The 17,315-nt window shown below is 39.4% G+C and overlaps 1 protein-coding gene across 7 annotated transcripts in view; it reads right to left on the reverse strand.

The window, feature by feature from the left end:
* The window catches only part of LOC131251300 (histone deacetylase 15), a 141,357-nt gene that overhangs the window by 96,672 nt on the left and 27,370 nt on the right, over window positions 1–17,315 (reverse strand). For all 7 annotated transcript variants that reach the window (XM_058251940.1, XM_058251939.1, XM_058251936.1 and 4 more), the window contains exon 7: window positions 1,142–1,197. In XM_058251940.1, coding sequence (XP_058107923.1) covers window positions 1,142–1,197 — 56 coding nt within the window. The remainder of the gene's footprint in view (window positions 1–1,141; window positions 1,198–17,315) is intronic.

The raw sequence follows: 17,315 nt of genomic DNA on the forward strand, positions 1-17,315 counted from the left end.
ACCAGTAGAAAACTTTTTTTTTAAGGGAGGGAGGGAGCCAAAAAAAAAAAAAAAGCTTAAATCTACATCCAAAATGAAATAAAACTCATTGACGACGATTAATGGGAAGAACTTGCCTCTTTTGAGCTTTATATCAATTTAAAAAAATAAAAATAAAATAAAAATAAAAATAGAATTAAAAAAACAAAAACAAAAAACAAAACAAAACAAAACAAAAACTTGAGCTCCACAGCCACACATACATTGACAAGGGGCTTGTACGTGCAATTGGACGGTTTGAAGCATTAGGGCTTTCCTTTCGAAAGACGTATGTTTTAAAAGGGCTAGCCTCCTGTGTTAGTTTTACACATTTAAAAATGGTTACAACTCTTCAGCTCTACACTTGGCATACCTGTCCATATTGTTACAACTACATGATAGTTAATTATAGGGGTGTGCTCCAACCACAGTAGAACCAATAGTTTGCATGGTCTAGGTAGCTGTAAACTATTGCCAAATGTGAGGATGATGAGTCACCACCATTTTATATTCATGCTAAACTAACACGAAAGTTTGAAACCAAAACTTATAAGACTTAAAAGGCCTCAAAACCAAACTCCATCATAGCATCTTACCTACGCAATACACTATGTGGCGTATAGCGTACGCTACACCCCAAATAGCATACGCAACAATGGAGTCACGCTATCCAGGTGCACTACGTACCATACACTATGCAGTACACTACAGGTGCTGTTTAAAACACTGACTCGGAATCAGCAGAGGTAACATTCATATGCCTAGAACAGCCAAGGTACAAGCAAATTTGACATATTGATATTGATGACTTATTTTGGCTGAGACAAGTAATTCATGGTTCAAAATGTACGAAATTTATGCAAATAGTGACATTGCAAAGCTACCCCACCATTAGTATCCAGGGTAACACCTCAAAAAAACAACAAAAACAAAAACGAAAGAAGCACATTGAAGGGCATTGCAGATGCTTAGCAAGCCTACAAGTAGACTTCTTTTTACCTTTTATTCTTGCCGTGTGGGTGGATGTGTTTGTGTGTTGGGGTTGGGGTTGGCAAGGTGAGCTGTAACGAAGGGAGATGGAGAATGTAATGTTAATACAGATTAAAAGACAAACCACTTGTACCTAAATAGCATGGATCTTGTAAGTTCAACAGCTTCTATGTGCTCCAAAGAGTGGACCTGCAAGTCCATAATGAAAATCAAATCTAGAAACTAAAAAATTTAATACTTAAAAATATATTGTTCACTTTAACAGTTCAAATTAACAACGAATGAAGTTCCTCCATTTGTCCATTTTGTGTTATCACACAAAAGAAGCACCAATGAGGCTTGAACTCAACCATTCATTCCATGATTAGTTAAAAAGAATAAAATCAGATGTACACCAAAGGCTGATACTTTCAAAAAAGACCAAAAGGGTGATCCCGCATGCACAAAAGATATTGATGGAGCCAACCAGCTAGAAGATCATCAAGTGGATTCTTTGTTTTGAAGAATTTTGGCATTGATCCCAACCCTATAGGACATCATCATCACCATCATCTACACCTTATGCCAACTATCAAAGGCCATAACTTCAGTTACACTTAGGTCATCAAGTCTTTTCTAAGTACCTCCACCCATGTCCATCCCAACCCAATAGGACGAAGAGAGTAAAAGATTTTAGATGTTTCCTTATTCTGCCACCAGTGGTACATCTGCCATTTCTAAAATTGTGAGTTTAGGGGGTTTCAATCCAGCGGTCGGTAAAAGTTTTATGCCCAAAATTATTTTTATAGGCATATTATGGTTCGAGTCATATTTAAGTGATTTTATTTTTTTTTATTTTTTGTATTTTCCTATTTCGTAGGTATTTTGGGACATTTTTAGATAAGTATTGTCAAGTTATTCACATGAGTTTCAGTAGGAATTAGCCACTATTTGTCTACTGATTCAGTCAAAGTGCTGGCCAAACTAGTAGGAAACCAGGAGTGCACGTTTGCAAAAACTTCAAGTCAGAAAATATTCTAGACAATGACTTCTCACTATCATCTTTTGAAACAGAATGGCCTATTAGTGTTTGGATGTAACTGCTTTGGAAGAATAGATTCTACATTTTTGGGTTGTGATAGGAGCTCCAATTAACAATCTGGTTCTAGGCCAGGAAATGGGGCAGGGCTGAGCCTGAATTTTGAAGTGCTCTGCCTAGGCCTTTGGACTGGTCCTATTCAAAATTTGGATTTTGCCGGGCCAAGCCCCAGGCCATCGCTAGCCTCAATTGGATCCATCCATTTCATGGAGCACTTCATTTGTTGCTCATGACCTCTAACAATTATTTTGATCAAATCGTCCCATTGATCGATAGTCAAGAAATGGCTGGTCCAATTCATTTTTAACAAATAAAAGGTCCGTTCATTGATCTAGCCCCGCTATCATGAGGGTCCGACCTCTACCCCTGCTTGGCTCTGCAAAATCGCTTTGATTTGGCAATCCTACCTATCCAATCAATGGCAAAAAAATGGACTGTCCAGATCAGTTATGACAAAAAGGTATTATCATGGATGTGGATTGTCCCCAAGGTGGCTCCACTGCCAACTCTGCAGGTCTTTAAAGAATCACTTTGATATGATGATGCTAGCATTGGTCAACGGCCAACAAAATGGACAGCCATAACCATTTATGATCATTTAAGTCCAATCACAAATTCAATTGTTCATGTTATGGGCCTCACCTATAGTTCCCCATACCTCTTCAGGATCACTTCTATCTACTGACACTAGCCATCTGATTTACGAAGGAAAAAAAAAAAAACAAAAGGACAGTCCATATCATTTATTACAAAATATTGTATAAATCATGGATCTGACTTTCAATCTTAAGGGCTCCACCTCGATTTCCCCAATTCCTCTCAAGAATGACCTTGATATAGTGATCCTAGCCTATTTTTATCAACAGTGAGGAATTTTATTAAGAAAGAGAAAGCCTGAAGAGCAATAAAAAATAGATCAAAAAGACAACGAAATGAGAAGGGTGATTCCACTAAAGCGACTAACAACACCGTCCCTTGTGCTCACAAACAACCAAGGTGTTGGATTCTGTTAATAACCTCAGGGACAGGCACAAGTTCTGTTGAATGTGCTCCTGTTATTTGTTACGTTCCTTCAAAATCGCCTAAAAAACCACCATAAAAACAGCTCCCAAAATAGTCTCCATTCTTGTGGGGATCGCGAATTCTTCTAGTTCTGAAGAGACATTGGATTGGAGCTAGGCATAGTCCACACCAAATTGGATTATGATTAAAACCCATCCCGAAACCATGTGTAAACTGATATTGAATGAGAAGATAGTTAACAGATTCCGCATCCCGAAGGCCCACACAGCAGCCATTGATAATAATCATATGACGACGATGTAATCCATCCACAATGAGGATATGATTATTTCCCGCAACCACACAAAGACGGTTGTCCTAGGGAGGCTTTAGATTTCCAAACCCAACCTGTTGGAGCCATTGAAGTACCCCAGGAGGAGAGCTTTTTGGAATGTCCGAGAACAGTTTAGATGGATCCCATCTCCAATGCAAAAAATCCTCCCTTCCTATATCAATGGCCACTGATGTGAGCAGGCTCGTCAGTACAGAGAATTTAGTCTCTTCTTATTCAGACAGGTTCCTTATTGAAAGTTTGTGCGGAAGAGTGGGCCCTCAAGATCTGACAGTCTACATGATATGGACCTCCACAAAGCCGAAGATGAACGGTCCAGATCTAGTGGTCCACCTAACCATTACTGGTGCAGATGGGTCTAACACTTTCCTCAGATTATGATATATGGCTTAAATCGTCCCAAGGACAAGCTAAATGAACAAATATCAATCTCACACTTCCCTCTTTTTACTCTCGTTGTTGCTTAATGTAAATTCACGAGAGAGCCTCTTCCCATTTATAGAGAAGGATGCGAAGTTTGGATGAGACCAGAAATTATCTGGTCTTATCCTTATCTCCTCATATAAATCTCCATTTAAAGTTGAACTTTAAATTCAACTTCAAACAGAAGAAAGAAAAATGATTAATAAAAAAGAGGCCAAACCTCATGGGACCCATGATGCAGGACAATTAACCACTTGCTCTTAAAGCTCGAACGGTTAGAGCATGACGAATTAATCCTTTTATCTCATAGCCCAGGCCCACATCGCATAGGTTAGGACCTCGGCCGAACCTCCCTCGTGGGCCCCAAATCACATAGGTACCGCCTCACACGGGCCGCCCACCCCGAGTGTGTCCCCACATCCCACAAGCTACCCCACTCGAGCCCGGTGTGAAATGCGCATTAATCACCCCCGGTGAGGAGTCTCGAACACGAGACCTCCCCCGTGGACCCCAAATCACATGGGTCACCCACCCCGAGTGTGTCTCCACATCCCACGGGCTACCCCACTCGAGCCCGGTGTAAAAATGCCCCTGCATTAATCACCCCTGGCGAGGAGTCTCAAACACGAGACCTCCCGCTCTGATACCAATTTGAAGCAGGACAATTAACCACTTGCTCTAAAAGCTTGAATTATTAGAGCATGGCGAATTAATCCTTTTATCTCATGGCCTATGCTCCACATCGCATGGGTTAGGACCTCGGCATAACCCCCCTCGTGAGCCCCAAATCACATGGATACCGCCTCACACGGGCCGCCCACCCCGAGTGTGTCCCCGCATCCCACAGGATACCCCACTCGAGCTCAGTGTGAAATGCGCATTAATCACCCCCAGTGAGTAGTCTCAAACACGAGACTTCCCCCGTGGGCCCCAAATCACATGGGTCACCCTCCTCGAGTGTGTCCCCGCATCCCATAGGCTACCCCACTCGAGCCCAGTGTGAAAATGCCCCTGCATGAACCCACCCACTAGTGATTGCCTACCAGTGGGCCCCACTGACCTGTCCAACATCTCCCACTCAATCACATTGTGGGATAGACACCGAAAAAAAAAAATTGTCCAACTCGCCTAATAATAATCAAAACCAAACATCGCGATCAAAAGAATCAGAGGCGTGGGACCAGCTACATCACCGTAATCTTCTCACAGGTGTTTAAATACTAAGTGACCACCTAACTAGTACTCGATAACCTAAGCTTTACAATGCCTGTCCTAGTCCACATGACCACACCGGATGGAGTTAACTCCTGATCTGGAGTACTCGGCCCACATACACACTTATCCAACTTATTGAGTTATTCTGAAAACTCGATTTTCACAAACTTCGACTTAAATCAATTTAAAGTAACACTTATATATATACTTTTAAGAAAGAATATCGTTTGCAAAAATCTATAAAAAACTCAATATTGCCGGCGGATAAGTCTTCAAGTGTGTATTTATAGTTCTAGAAAGTTGGTGTAGCTGTCACGGGATCTTTCCCACGCAGATGTGTAATTTAGAATCGATCAAGCTGCTTACCTAATGTAACCGAGTCTGGCCAATCAAGGGGCGTTTTGTCATAGTACATTAAAGTAGCGACACTCAATCTCATCCTCATATACACAAGATGAGGGTAGCTAAGGACACAAAGAGTCACCTACGGGACTGGCTACTCGCACATTGCAATGATTAGATCGAATCAAAGCAATCTGTAGGTAAAAGGTCTCAGCATGTTTCTACAATCCACGTTGTAAAGTAGACAATACTAGGTATATGTCAGGTCTACAATACATAGGCATTTCACATGAGGTACGACTCATCTCATATCCTCACAACCTGGCTATTAAGTCAGGCCATAACATTGATCACATGTAAAGTAATGGTGCAATTATGTTATTCGACTTGATCAATCTCATCTTCAATCTTTGAAGACTGTAGGCGGATACGACTCATTCATATACTCATCCTTTATTATTCACAATAAAGAGAAGTCCATACCTTAGTGTATGAACATCGCCCCAAATGTACCTCATTTATACATTCAAGGTTGGTCAACCCGTGAAAGTGGGTAACCAGCCTGCTGACAACAAAAATAAAAATCCTATATAATCTCATGGTAAATGTTGATGATCTACACACCAAGTCTATATAAGTGCCCAATACTAAATAAATGGAATGTGTTATTCATTAATGAAAGATCAAAAGGTACTAAATACAAGCATATCACTCGAGCTCTCCTCAATCCCATCTGCCTAACGTGAACCTGAAATAGATCTCTAGCCATAGGTTTCGTTATGGGATCAGTCATCATCTCCTTAGTAGAAATGTAGCTGAGGGCGACCTTCTTATCTCTCACATGATCACATGTGCTTGGACTTCCGGTGGTGTTTAGAGTCCTTTGCCAAGTCAGTGACAGAAGTATTATCTATCTTCAGCGATATAGGCTGACGAACGCCCAGTACAACACCCAGACCTAGTAAAAATCTATGAACCCATACACACTCCTGAACTGCAGCACAACATGCAATGTACTCGGCCTCCATAAATGAAAGAGTTGTGGATGTTTGTTTCTTACTCGACCATGAGATAGCTCCCCCTCCAAATAAGAAAACATATCCTGAAGTAGACTTTCCCTCGTCGGCATCATTACCCCAAGCAGCATCAGAATATCCTTTGAGCTCGAGACTCGTGCCTTCATAACACAGCATTAGGTCTTTTGTTCCTTTGAGATAGCGGAATATACGTTTAACGGCTTGCCAATGAGACTGTCTCGGGTTACTCTAATAACGGCTAACTATGCCAACTACATAACTAATATCCGGTCTGGTGCAAAGCATAGCATACATTAAGCTCCCTACTGCGCTTGTATAAGGTACTGAGGACATAGTCAATTTCTCAACTTCATTCAGGGGACACAATTTTCTGTCTAACTTGGTAGCTTTGTCCATAGAGATTTCAACAGCTTTTAAATTTTCCATCCTGAAACGTTCTAAGATCTTTTGTATGAAGGTGGCTTGATACAAGCCTAAGAATTTCCTAGTGCGATCCCTGATTATTTTTACCCCGATAATAAAGTTGGCTTCACCAAGATCCTTCATCTCAAAATTCAAGAATAGTCAATCTTTAGTCAACATCAACAATTGCATGTCATTACCAGCTAGTAGGATATCGTCTACATATATATATAGTATCAGAAAAGATCTTCCAGACCTTTTCATGTATAAACAATGATCTTCTTCACACATTGTGAATCTGAAAGTAGTGATTACTTCAGCCCATAAATAGATTTCAACAACTTGCAGACTTTCTTTGGATACTTTTTGTCTACATAACCCATGAGTTGTTGCATGTATATCTCTTCGTCCAAGTCACCATTTAAGAATGCGGTCTTTACATCCATCTAATATAACTCTGAGTTTAAACTTGCGATAATAGACAAAATCATGCGGATTGAGGAGAACTTTGCAACAAGTGAAAAAGTCTCCCCATAATCAATGCCTTATTTTTGTGTGAAACCTTTAACAACTTTTGTACCTGTCTATTGTACCATCTGTCTTTCTTTTAATCTTGAGTACCCACTTATTACCTATCGCTTTGCGATTGGAAGGTAGATCTACAAGTTCTCAGACTCTATTATTCTCATGGAAGCAATCTCTTCGTCCATAGCAGTCACCCAATCAGCCGAGTTGGAAGATAATAATGCTTCCTGATAAGAATCAGGTTCATCATCATCAACCGCAACACAAGAGAATGACTGCCCCTCAATATCGAAGTATCTTCAGGGAATCAATCCTCTTTCGCTTCGACATAACTCAGGAGCCTAGTGAGACGTTCTCACACTGTCCTGTTAAAGTATAAGAGCATCATCATTTTAAGAAGCAGAACTCCCACTCTCTTGAAATACATCTGGAATTTCAAAAAGTTTTATTATAACATTTTGCTTCATTCGGGTGGGGTATATATCTTTGACGAAGTTCACGTCTCGAGATTCTATCTCAATCCATCATCCATGGTCCTCATAAACTAGAACGTATCCCTTTGAATGCATGAGGTACCTTATGAACATGCATTCAATGGTTTTACTATCAAGTTTACTTCTATGCAGGGCAGGCAACAAAACATATCTCAAAGATCTCCAAGGGCGTAGGTTGGCTAGAGAAGGAATCCTCCCAGACCACATCTCATATGGGGTCTTAAGAATGGATTTGGATGGGATTTTATTAAGAATGTAGACGGCTGTTAGCAATGCGTAAGAGATTGGCTTGTGCCATCATCGATCTAACCATGTCCAATGGTGTCCTATTTATTCTCTCTGCAGCACCATTTTGTTGTGGAGTGTAAGCCATTGTGTACTGCCAGACAATGCCAACATTTTTACAATATGATTTGAACGTTTTAGATGTATACTCGCCAACTCTATCGAATCGAAGGATTTTAATCTTTTTCTCAAGCTTATTTTCCACCTCAACTTTATATTTAAGAAACAATCAAAAGCCTCAAATTTGTGTGAGATGATATACACATATCCATAGCGCGAGTGATTTCAATGAAAGTGACAAAGTATTGACATCCATTTCTACCATGTACATTCAAGGGTCCACAGATATCTGAATGGATTGTCTCTAGTATACTCTTGGACCTAGCCGCTTTAGGAAATGGTTTCTGCGAAGTCTTCTCGAACACAATGTTCACAAAATGGCAAATCAACTTTGGATAATGAATCCAACATACCAGAACGTACTAGTCTTGTCGTACGATCATTTCCGATGTGACCTAACCTCGCATGTCATTTTAGAGATTCAGATACTACAGCATTTCTACATGTTATTCAAATTTTCAAGGTATAAAAGTAGTCAACCCATCTTAACGAGAATTGAAAGTCCACATACCTGAATGGGCGGTGTAAATCAATCAAGTTCTCTTATTTAAGATGAATATGATGCTTTTATAAAAATATATTTGTATAACATGCAACCTTCCATTATAGGTTACATGCATCATTTGGTGGAGAAGACTTAACTCCCACTCAGGTTATACACAACCTTTATATATATGGAGCATCCTAGCACTAAGTTTTCTATTTTCTAATGAAAAAGGGGCTTAGATCTAATCGCATCAAGCCTATTTATATCATACATATAAATGCTATCATCAAGAGAAAAAAGTGCTTAAATATTAACAGTCCTATCATCACCAATGATCATGTCCATTCATGATGGATTCGATCATTACTGATAATGATCACCGTTGATGATAGATCCTCTCATCAACGTTAATCATCATGATTGATGATGGTTCCGATCACTAATGGTCCCTTGATCAATAGTGAATAGAAGGATATAATAAAGAAACTACATTCCTATACATGTATACGTACATATAATAATCAAGAAACACGTGAAATATACATTTTGATTGTCGAACTCCAAAAACGTGTAGCCCAACTTAAATGATTACAATCATGATATTAATATATCATAATCAAGATCACAAAAAATTAATTTTTTATTATTATTATTATTTATTTTAATAACATACATCAATCATTATCATTTCAAGAGATCTTAACTGTTAATCATTAAAATGGACCGCACTATAGGTTAGATCTTGCTAAAAAAAGCCCCAAGTCACTTCCTACTACTTGGTTTAAATCGACCAACAAATGGCAGATTAAAAAACCCTCAATAAGATGTACTTAATGTTGAAAGAAAGTGAATTGGGCTTCTGTTCCAACCCATTTGAATTTGTATATTAATATGGGGTCCGTATGGGCTTTCCAACCCTCATGGATTGCTTATTATAGTTCCTTAATTTTTAATACAAAAGGCATATTCAGATAGTTTCAAAAAAAAAAAAAAAATTGCTAGGACAAATATCAATCTCACACTTTCCTTTTTTTACTCTTGTTGTTGCTTAATGTAAATTCACAAGAGAGCCTCTTCCCATTTATAGGGAAGGATGCAGAGTTTGGATGACACCAGAAATTATCTGGTCTTATTCTTATCTCCTCATCTAAATCTTTATTTAAAGTTGAATTTGAAATTCAACTTCAAACGAAAGAAAGAAAAATGATTAATAAAAATGACGCCAAACCTCATGGGACCCACCCACTAGTGATTGCCCACCAGTGGGCCCCACTGGCCTATGTCCAACACTTATAAAGGTTGGGCCCCACATTATAAGGTCCCCCACCCTTTCATAGCACTCCACTTTTGCATCCTTAGATGTCGAATACAATCTAGCTCCAGCAACCACATACTTAAAAAGAGATGAACACTTAATAACTTTAAAAAGTTGATCATATACAAACCAAATAGACTTCTTTCTACTTGGGAAGATTGAAAGATCAATATGTAAGAACTGTAAGGTTATACGGGGAGAGAGTTTGATTGCACGACATTAGTTAATTGTTATGGATGTTCCTTGAGAGATGGAGGAAAGGGAGTGAAATTAAATGGTGTCCAAAAACAAGGTGGTGGAATTTGAAAGGAGAGAAAACAAGGTTATTCGATAATGAATTTTCAAAAGAAGGAAAGTGGGATGTCAAGGAAGAAGTTAATGTTATGTAAAATGAAACTGTTGAAAGTAGTAAAAAAGTTATAGGAGCATCTAGAGGGAATGTAAAATGAGATGGTTACGTACATTAGGAAAGTGGCAAGAAAGTTATAGGAGTTTCTACAAGGAAAAGCCACTCATATAAGGAAACAATATCTAGAAGGAAAAGCTATTAGTGCATTGATTTGTGCACCTTGTTGGTCAATCATGTGCGTCTGTGTGTCAGGGAGTCGGTTGAGCCCTTAGAAGCTGCAAACCGAAGACACATGAAGACTGGAGCATCAAGGAAGTGGAGAATAGGTGAATGACGTGCCTTGGTGACCCTAACCTTGACCCAAAATAACCCTTAGCCTCTAGATGATCCTAACCTTTATAAATAAACCCTTGGTGATCATCCCTTAGCCTTAGAAGCCAAAATTGGAACATGTTAAGTAAGGCTGGTGCAGGTTGTTGTAAAACAAATTGCCCAAAAAACAACCATCGAGCCGTCATCGATCGATCGAGCGATCCTCAATCAATCTCGATTAATCGGGCTCGAGCGATCAAACAGGGCCAAAACTGTCCAGCAACATATCTCACCAAAATTCGAAGCCATCGAGCGATTTAAAACCTCCGATAGTAAAATCCGGTATACTCAGGGAGAGTGCGTCCACCGGGAGTGGAGTCCTCCGACCAGGATGAAAGATCCCATTGAAGCGGCTAATCCCATGCATATTATATGCACTAAGGAAACCGAACCACTATACATGCTTGTGTTTGAGATTGTCATTTTAGCACATTTCTAATTGTGCTTATGTGATTGTGTAGTTGAATTATATGCATGCATGATTAGATGAATGCAAGGAGTCGAAAGTTAGCACACCCCACATACACATGTACAGTATCATTTATAGAATAGTTGCTTGATTGGAACATCTATTGTAGTTTATGTGATTGGACCCTCTATTGGTTTGGAAGCCGTAGAGTTAATTCCCTTAGTTTAAATTGACATATTAGTTTAAGTGAGCAATTGCGTGTTAAAAGACAAATTTTAATTGCGGAATAGGATACCATGGCTATATGCGCGAAAGCTTGGCGAAGCTATGAAATGAATGGTTGTGTCCTTTGGGGGGTAGGACCAACCAGCACCATTCATAAACTGTTCACTTCATCCTCAAATCCAACCATTCGTTTAGCCATCGGCCCAGTAGCGTCATCATCATCATCTAATTACCCATCAATACTTTTGATCAGACCATCCATTTCCCCGCACTCCACACATGTTGTGATGTAGCCACGTGGCCTCTAAAGTCTAGCAGCAACGTAACGTAGCCTCTAGAGTCCAGCAGCATGAGCCTAGGAAGAGAATGCCGCCGTGATGCGTTTTAGCCAATAGGAGCTGACATGTTTTAGCCAATAAGAGCAGCAATGATGTGTTTTAGACAATAGAAAGCAAGCCGATGGGGACATCAGAAGACCTACTCAAGTGTACCAGAGATGAAGACAACCACCCACAGCAGTGCAGCATTCTTTGTAAATGGGAGACAAATTCCAAATGGGACCCGTTGAGCCATTATGAAGACCCCACATGCATTAGACGTGCATCAGGAAGACTCCACTTTGGGATGATGCATGTGGGCTGCTTAAGAGACCATTTTAGTCATAGGATTTTTATTTCGTGTCGATCCGACCGTTGAATCTTGTCAATCCGGCCATCGGGCCGCCGGATCTTCTAAATCTAGGCCCATTGGACTCTGATCTTACTTCATTTATGTTTTTTGTTATTTTTAGGATTTATTTGATGGTTGGGATTAATAATAAGTGTTTTAGTTTTCTTATTTTGGATGATGGGTCATTTCACTTAAATAAGTGGCATAGTTGTAATTATTCCAAATTTTTAATTATAAAAGCACAGGGGGTGGAGGTCCAACCCTAGTGGAGATTTGAGGAGGAAAAAAAAAAAAAGCTTTCTTGTGTGAAGGAATTTTCCTCCTTGTTTTCTAGGGTTTTTTAAGAAACCATCCCTTCCAATTGAATTGTGGAAGGGTAGAGGCTCGATTGATGGTGGATTCCCCAAGGTGCATTCTTCCACTTTCTCTTCTCCAACAAAGTATTCTTCTTGTTCTCTTTCATCATCTTTTTCCCCTTCCCATACAACCTTCTCAACTCATCAAAACCCAACCCAATCCAGCGACCCGCACGTGCGTCCGTACTAGCAGCCACATGTGGGCCCCTGTTTGGGGTTTTCCCTCTCTGATTTTCCTCCAAAACTCCTTAAACCCTAGATCCTTTGAATCCCTAGAAACCTCATTCCTAAATCTCCATCCATGAATACAAAACCCTAATGAAAATCTGAATTTTTTTGTGAAACTTTCCCTAAACCAGAATTTTGCTTACCTCATTGTCTATTCACGTGGTTGTTGCACTACCCACGCTAGATTGAAAGTCCCTACTTCCAAGTGGGCTACTCTTAAATTATTTTAAATTTTCCACATATGTGTTAACCTAGAATCTTCGTGTTATAAATCTGAATTTCCGAATCTATTATGTGGATATGTTTGATTTTACATGATGATTGCTGAAATTAATGTGTAATTGATCTCTCATCTTGCATCCTAGGATAGTTTCCATCATCCTACATCACAAGCCATAACGTGTGAGGGTCTCTTTGGACCAATTAGGTGCGTGCCTCACATGTGTGTATACACAGATGTGAAGTCTAGCCATGGGGTCCTCTTGTATAAGTAGACAGCATGCGTTGAGAGGGAGGGGGGGGGGGAAGGAGAAAAGAAAGGAGGTTTCAATGTCTTTAGGTGAGTTGCAGGGTTTCTCCAATATTTGACACCTTGCATTCTTCTTTATTTTCTTTGAAAAAAAATTAATTAATTTTCTAATCTTTCTAAAATTCTTGTCCCATTGTTTAAAAATCAAGATTTGGAAATCCAGATTTTGCTTTCTTGTTCTTCTTTGTTTTCTTTGAAATTGATGTCCTTGATGATTGATATCCTTGATGAGATCCTAAAGGTTTTTACCCAATCCTTATAGAATTCCCATACTATTAACATCATATTCAGGGTTCAGGGTTCTAGTGTAATTTTTCAGAATTACATCATATTCTTTGCACTATTCGCAGAATTCCAGCACCATTGTGTAAAATTCCTGGGACCTCTTTGTAATTCGGCAACGGCTTTCTGCACAAATTTACAATTCCCAATTTTCTGCATACCCCCTGCACTATACTGCACGGCAAAGAATTACAGGGTTTTAGAAGTAATTTTTTAGAATTTCATTATAAATTATTTGCATTGCATATTTATTATTGGAATCTTTGGATGATGAAAAGAGGGTTGGTGATACTTGAAAATATGCAGAGAAAGGTTATAAATCTCTCATGTATTTATGATATTTTGGAATTATTGAATCTTATATCATGTGCATCTTTATTGTAAAATAATGGGGACAATTGGGTCCTCTAGTTTGAAAGTCCCATGTTGGAATACCAAAAAAATAGATGGTGCGATTGAGTCCCCTAGATTTATTTTTTTTTACACACGCACACACACCCCCACACACTCATGCCTTAGTGGGATTTCACCACTTATGGATACTCGAACCCTTGACCAGGTGTTGAAACTCCTAAGAGTCTACCACCGAAACAAGAGTAAGGATCCGAGTCCCTTAGATTGAATATACCTAAAAGCATAAATTGGTAGGCCAATCCAGATCCATAGGTTGAAAGTCCCCAAAGCCCAATTGGTACCTTTTGGAACCTCTACTGCGAGGCCAAGTGGGTGAGCATAATTGAGATTGCAAAAGACCACTGTGGGGCTAGGTAGGGTAGTAGTCTAACTAGCTAAGAAGTGGATCCCTCACTACGAGGCTAGGTGGATGAGCATGTCGGGAATGCAAAAGACCACTATGAGGTTTGGTATTGTAATTAAGATAGTGTTGGCCGACTAATTTAATGCAAGGGCATTTTCACACCGGGCTCGAGTGGTGTGGTTTGTAGGATGCGAGGGCACACTCGGGGTGGGCAGCCCGCAGAACCCATGTGATTTGGGGCCCACGAGGGGGCAGAACCCAAGGATTTTGAGCCCACGAGGGTTTGACCGAGAACCTAACCCATGGATGTGAGGACTAGGCTATGAGATAAAGGGATTAATTCGCCATGCTCTATCAATTCAACCTTTTAGAGCAATTGGTTAATTGTCCAGCATCAAATTGGTTTCGTGTTCGAGACTCCTCACCGGGGGTGTTTAATGCAAGGTCATTTTCACACCGGACTCGAGTGGGGTGGCCTGTGGGATGCAGGGGCACACTCGGGGTGGGCGGCCTGCGAAACCCATGTGATTTGGGGCCCGTGTGAGGTGGGTGGCTTATGTGAGGCGGAACCCATGTGATTTGGGGCCCACAAGGGGGCGAAAACCATGGATTTGGGGCTCAGGAGGAGGGTTCGGCCGAGGACCTAACCCACGGATGTGGGGCCTGGGCTATGAGATAAAGGGATTAATTGGCCATGCTCTATCAGTTTGAGCTTTTAGAGCAAGTGGTTAATTGTCGTATATCATAATGTTAAATGGCCCTGGTGTTCAAAGGATTAAAATACGTGGATTATTGTGGATTACTTCATGCATCAGTATAGCATCACGATGCATGCTACATGTTTATGCATTAAACTTTTTGTTTCTGAAATTCTTGCCTTTTTAGCTTGCATATGAAAATCACAATATTTTAGTAAAATATGATTTAATCGAATTTCATATGTTTTTCTTTTCAAAATCTTGTGCAAGATATACTCACTGGGCTCTTGAGCTCATCCGTTATTGTGAATATTGAATTTCAAGAGCATAACTTAGTCAATGAGTGTGTGGAGAGGAATCTTAGCCATTTACTTCCATTCTAGTTTTAGATTTCTTTATAAGTTTTGGATTTGATGTAAAAGGATTTATAGTAGGTGTTTGATTTGGACTTTTGAGTTATGATGACGATTACATATTTTAATTTATTTAGTTAATGGTTATTTAAATTATTTTAGGAAGTATATGATTAATGGAATGGTTTTATGTGGTGATTGCAGTTTGTGGTTTGATAATGCTTATATTATAAGTCATGCCTTCAGGTATAGGCACGGGGTCATGCATACCAAGGTATTAGACTTTGGGGAGACAAAAAGAGATATTGGGTTATTTTGGTTGACAAAGTTGTTCAAAAAATGGTAAGAATAAAGAAATACAAGACGAATGGATGAGAAGTTCCATGGTACCTATCTATAAGAATAAAGGAGACATACAGAGTTGCACTAATTATCATGGATTAAACTTATGAGCCATACTAAGAAACTATGGGAGAGCGTGATTGGGCAAAGACTGCAGAATGAGACAAATATTTTAGAAAATCAGTTTTGTTTCATTACAAGGACTTGGGGAGGTCTACCACTAAAGCTATTTTCCTACTACGGCAATTGATGGAGAAATAAAGGGAGAGAAAGAAGGATTTCCACGTGGTCTTTACTTGAGAAAGCATACAAAGGATCCCTAAAGAGTTAATTTGGTGGATGTTGGGAAAAAAAGGAGTTTGAAGATGATATATTGACATGATTAAGGATATGTAAGAGGGAGTGATAACAAATGTGAGGACCACTAATGAAAAGATAAGGGGTTCCCAGTAATTGTAGTCCGGCACCATTGGTCGTATTAAACCCATACCTTTTTGCATTGGTTATGAACAAGTTAACAAGGCATTTGCAGGAAGAGAGCCCATGATGTATGGTGTTCGCAGATAACATAGCATTGTGGGGGGCTATACATGCGTCTGTCAAGCATGATGTAGAGGGTTGGTGGATTAAAGAAATGGGTCTTATGGATCGTTTTCTATAAAGATGTACTCTTTGAGTTTTGTGGCTGGAGAAGTAGCAGGATTTTTAAAGGGAAATCTATAGTAGTAAATGTGATCATTAGAAGATTTTCAGGCTAATTACAAACTGAGGCAAGGCGAATGTTTAGATGAAAGGAACTCCTAGACAGCTTATCTCCTATAACTGGAATGAGAATACCCTAATTCTTATGTGGTTAGAAAGTCAAAAGGTTAAAGAGACAAGGAGAAGCCCCTCAACCCCATGGAGGACTTTTGTAAGTTGAATTTTGATGGATGCTCTATGAGGAATCCTGGCGATGCCACTATCAGGGGAATCATGAGAAGCAATGGGTACGTCATGTTGTTTAAAGTTCTCGGAATAGCTGACTCCAACTATGCTAAGGTAGTTGCATTGCTTCAGAGAATAAAGGCAGCACGAAGTTTAATCCATCACACATAATTGTTGGATCCCCAAAGAACGTGATAAAATGGGCCAGATTAGGGATATGCCTGTGGATGTTGGCTAAAGTGATTGAGAAAGGCTCTAAATTTGCATTATCATCTCCTTTTATGCATTATGACACCAATTTACAAGCAGATCAACATGTTGAAGAGGTTCCAGTTCGGGCCTCTTTTCCCATCATTGATAGGTGATAGTGCAGCAGTTATTGTTTGGTTTCTTTTTTGTAGCTTTGTCAGGTTTTAAATTGCCATTGTAATTTTCCAGTTATTGTTTGGTTTCTTTTTTGTAGCTTTGTCAGGTTTTAAATTGCCATGGTAATTTTCCCGTTTCTTTTGCTTGTGCTTTTTCCTTTACCTTTTTAATAAAATTTCTTTCAAAGTTACCCATCAAAAACAAATAAATTAAAACGTTGTGAGCCTTTTATGGGTTCAGATTAGATAAGATGGATAATATAGACCAAGTAAGAGCTTTAGGATTATGAATCTTCCCAAATGTAACCTATGACTATGAGTAAAATGATTGTGAACAAATATATATATATATATATATATATATATATA

The sequence above is a fragment of the Magnolia sinica genome, chromosome 7 (assembly GCF_029962835.1).
Source record: "Magnolia sinica isolate HGM2019 chromosome 7, MsV1, whole genome shotgun sequence".
Lineage (NCBI taxonomy): Eukaryota > Viridiplantae > Streptophyta > Magnoliopsida > Magnoliales > Magnoliaceae > Magnolia > Magnolia sinica.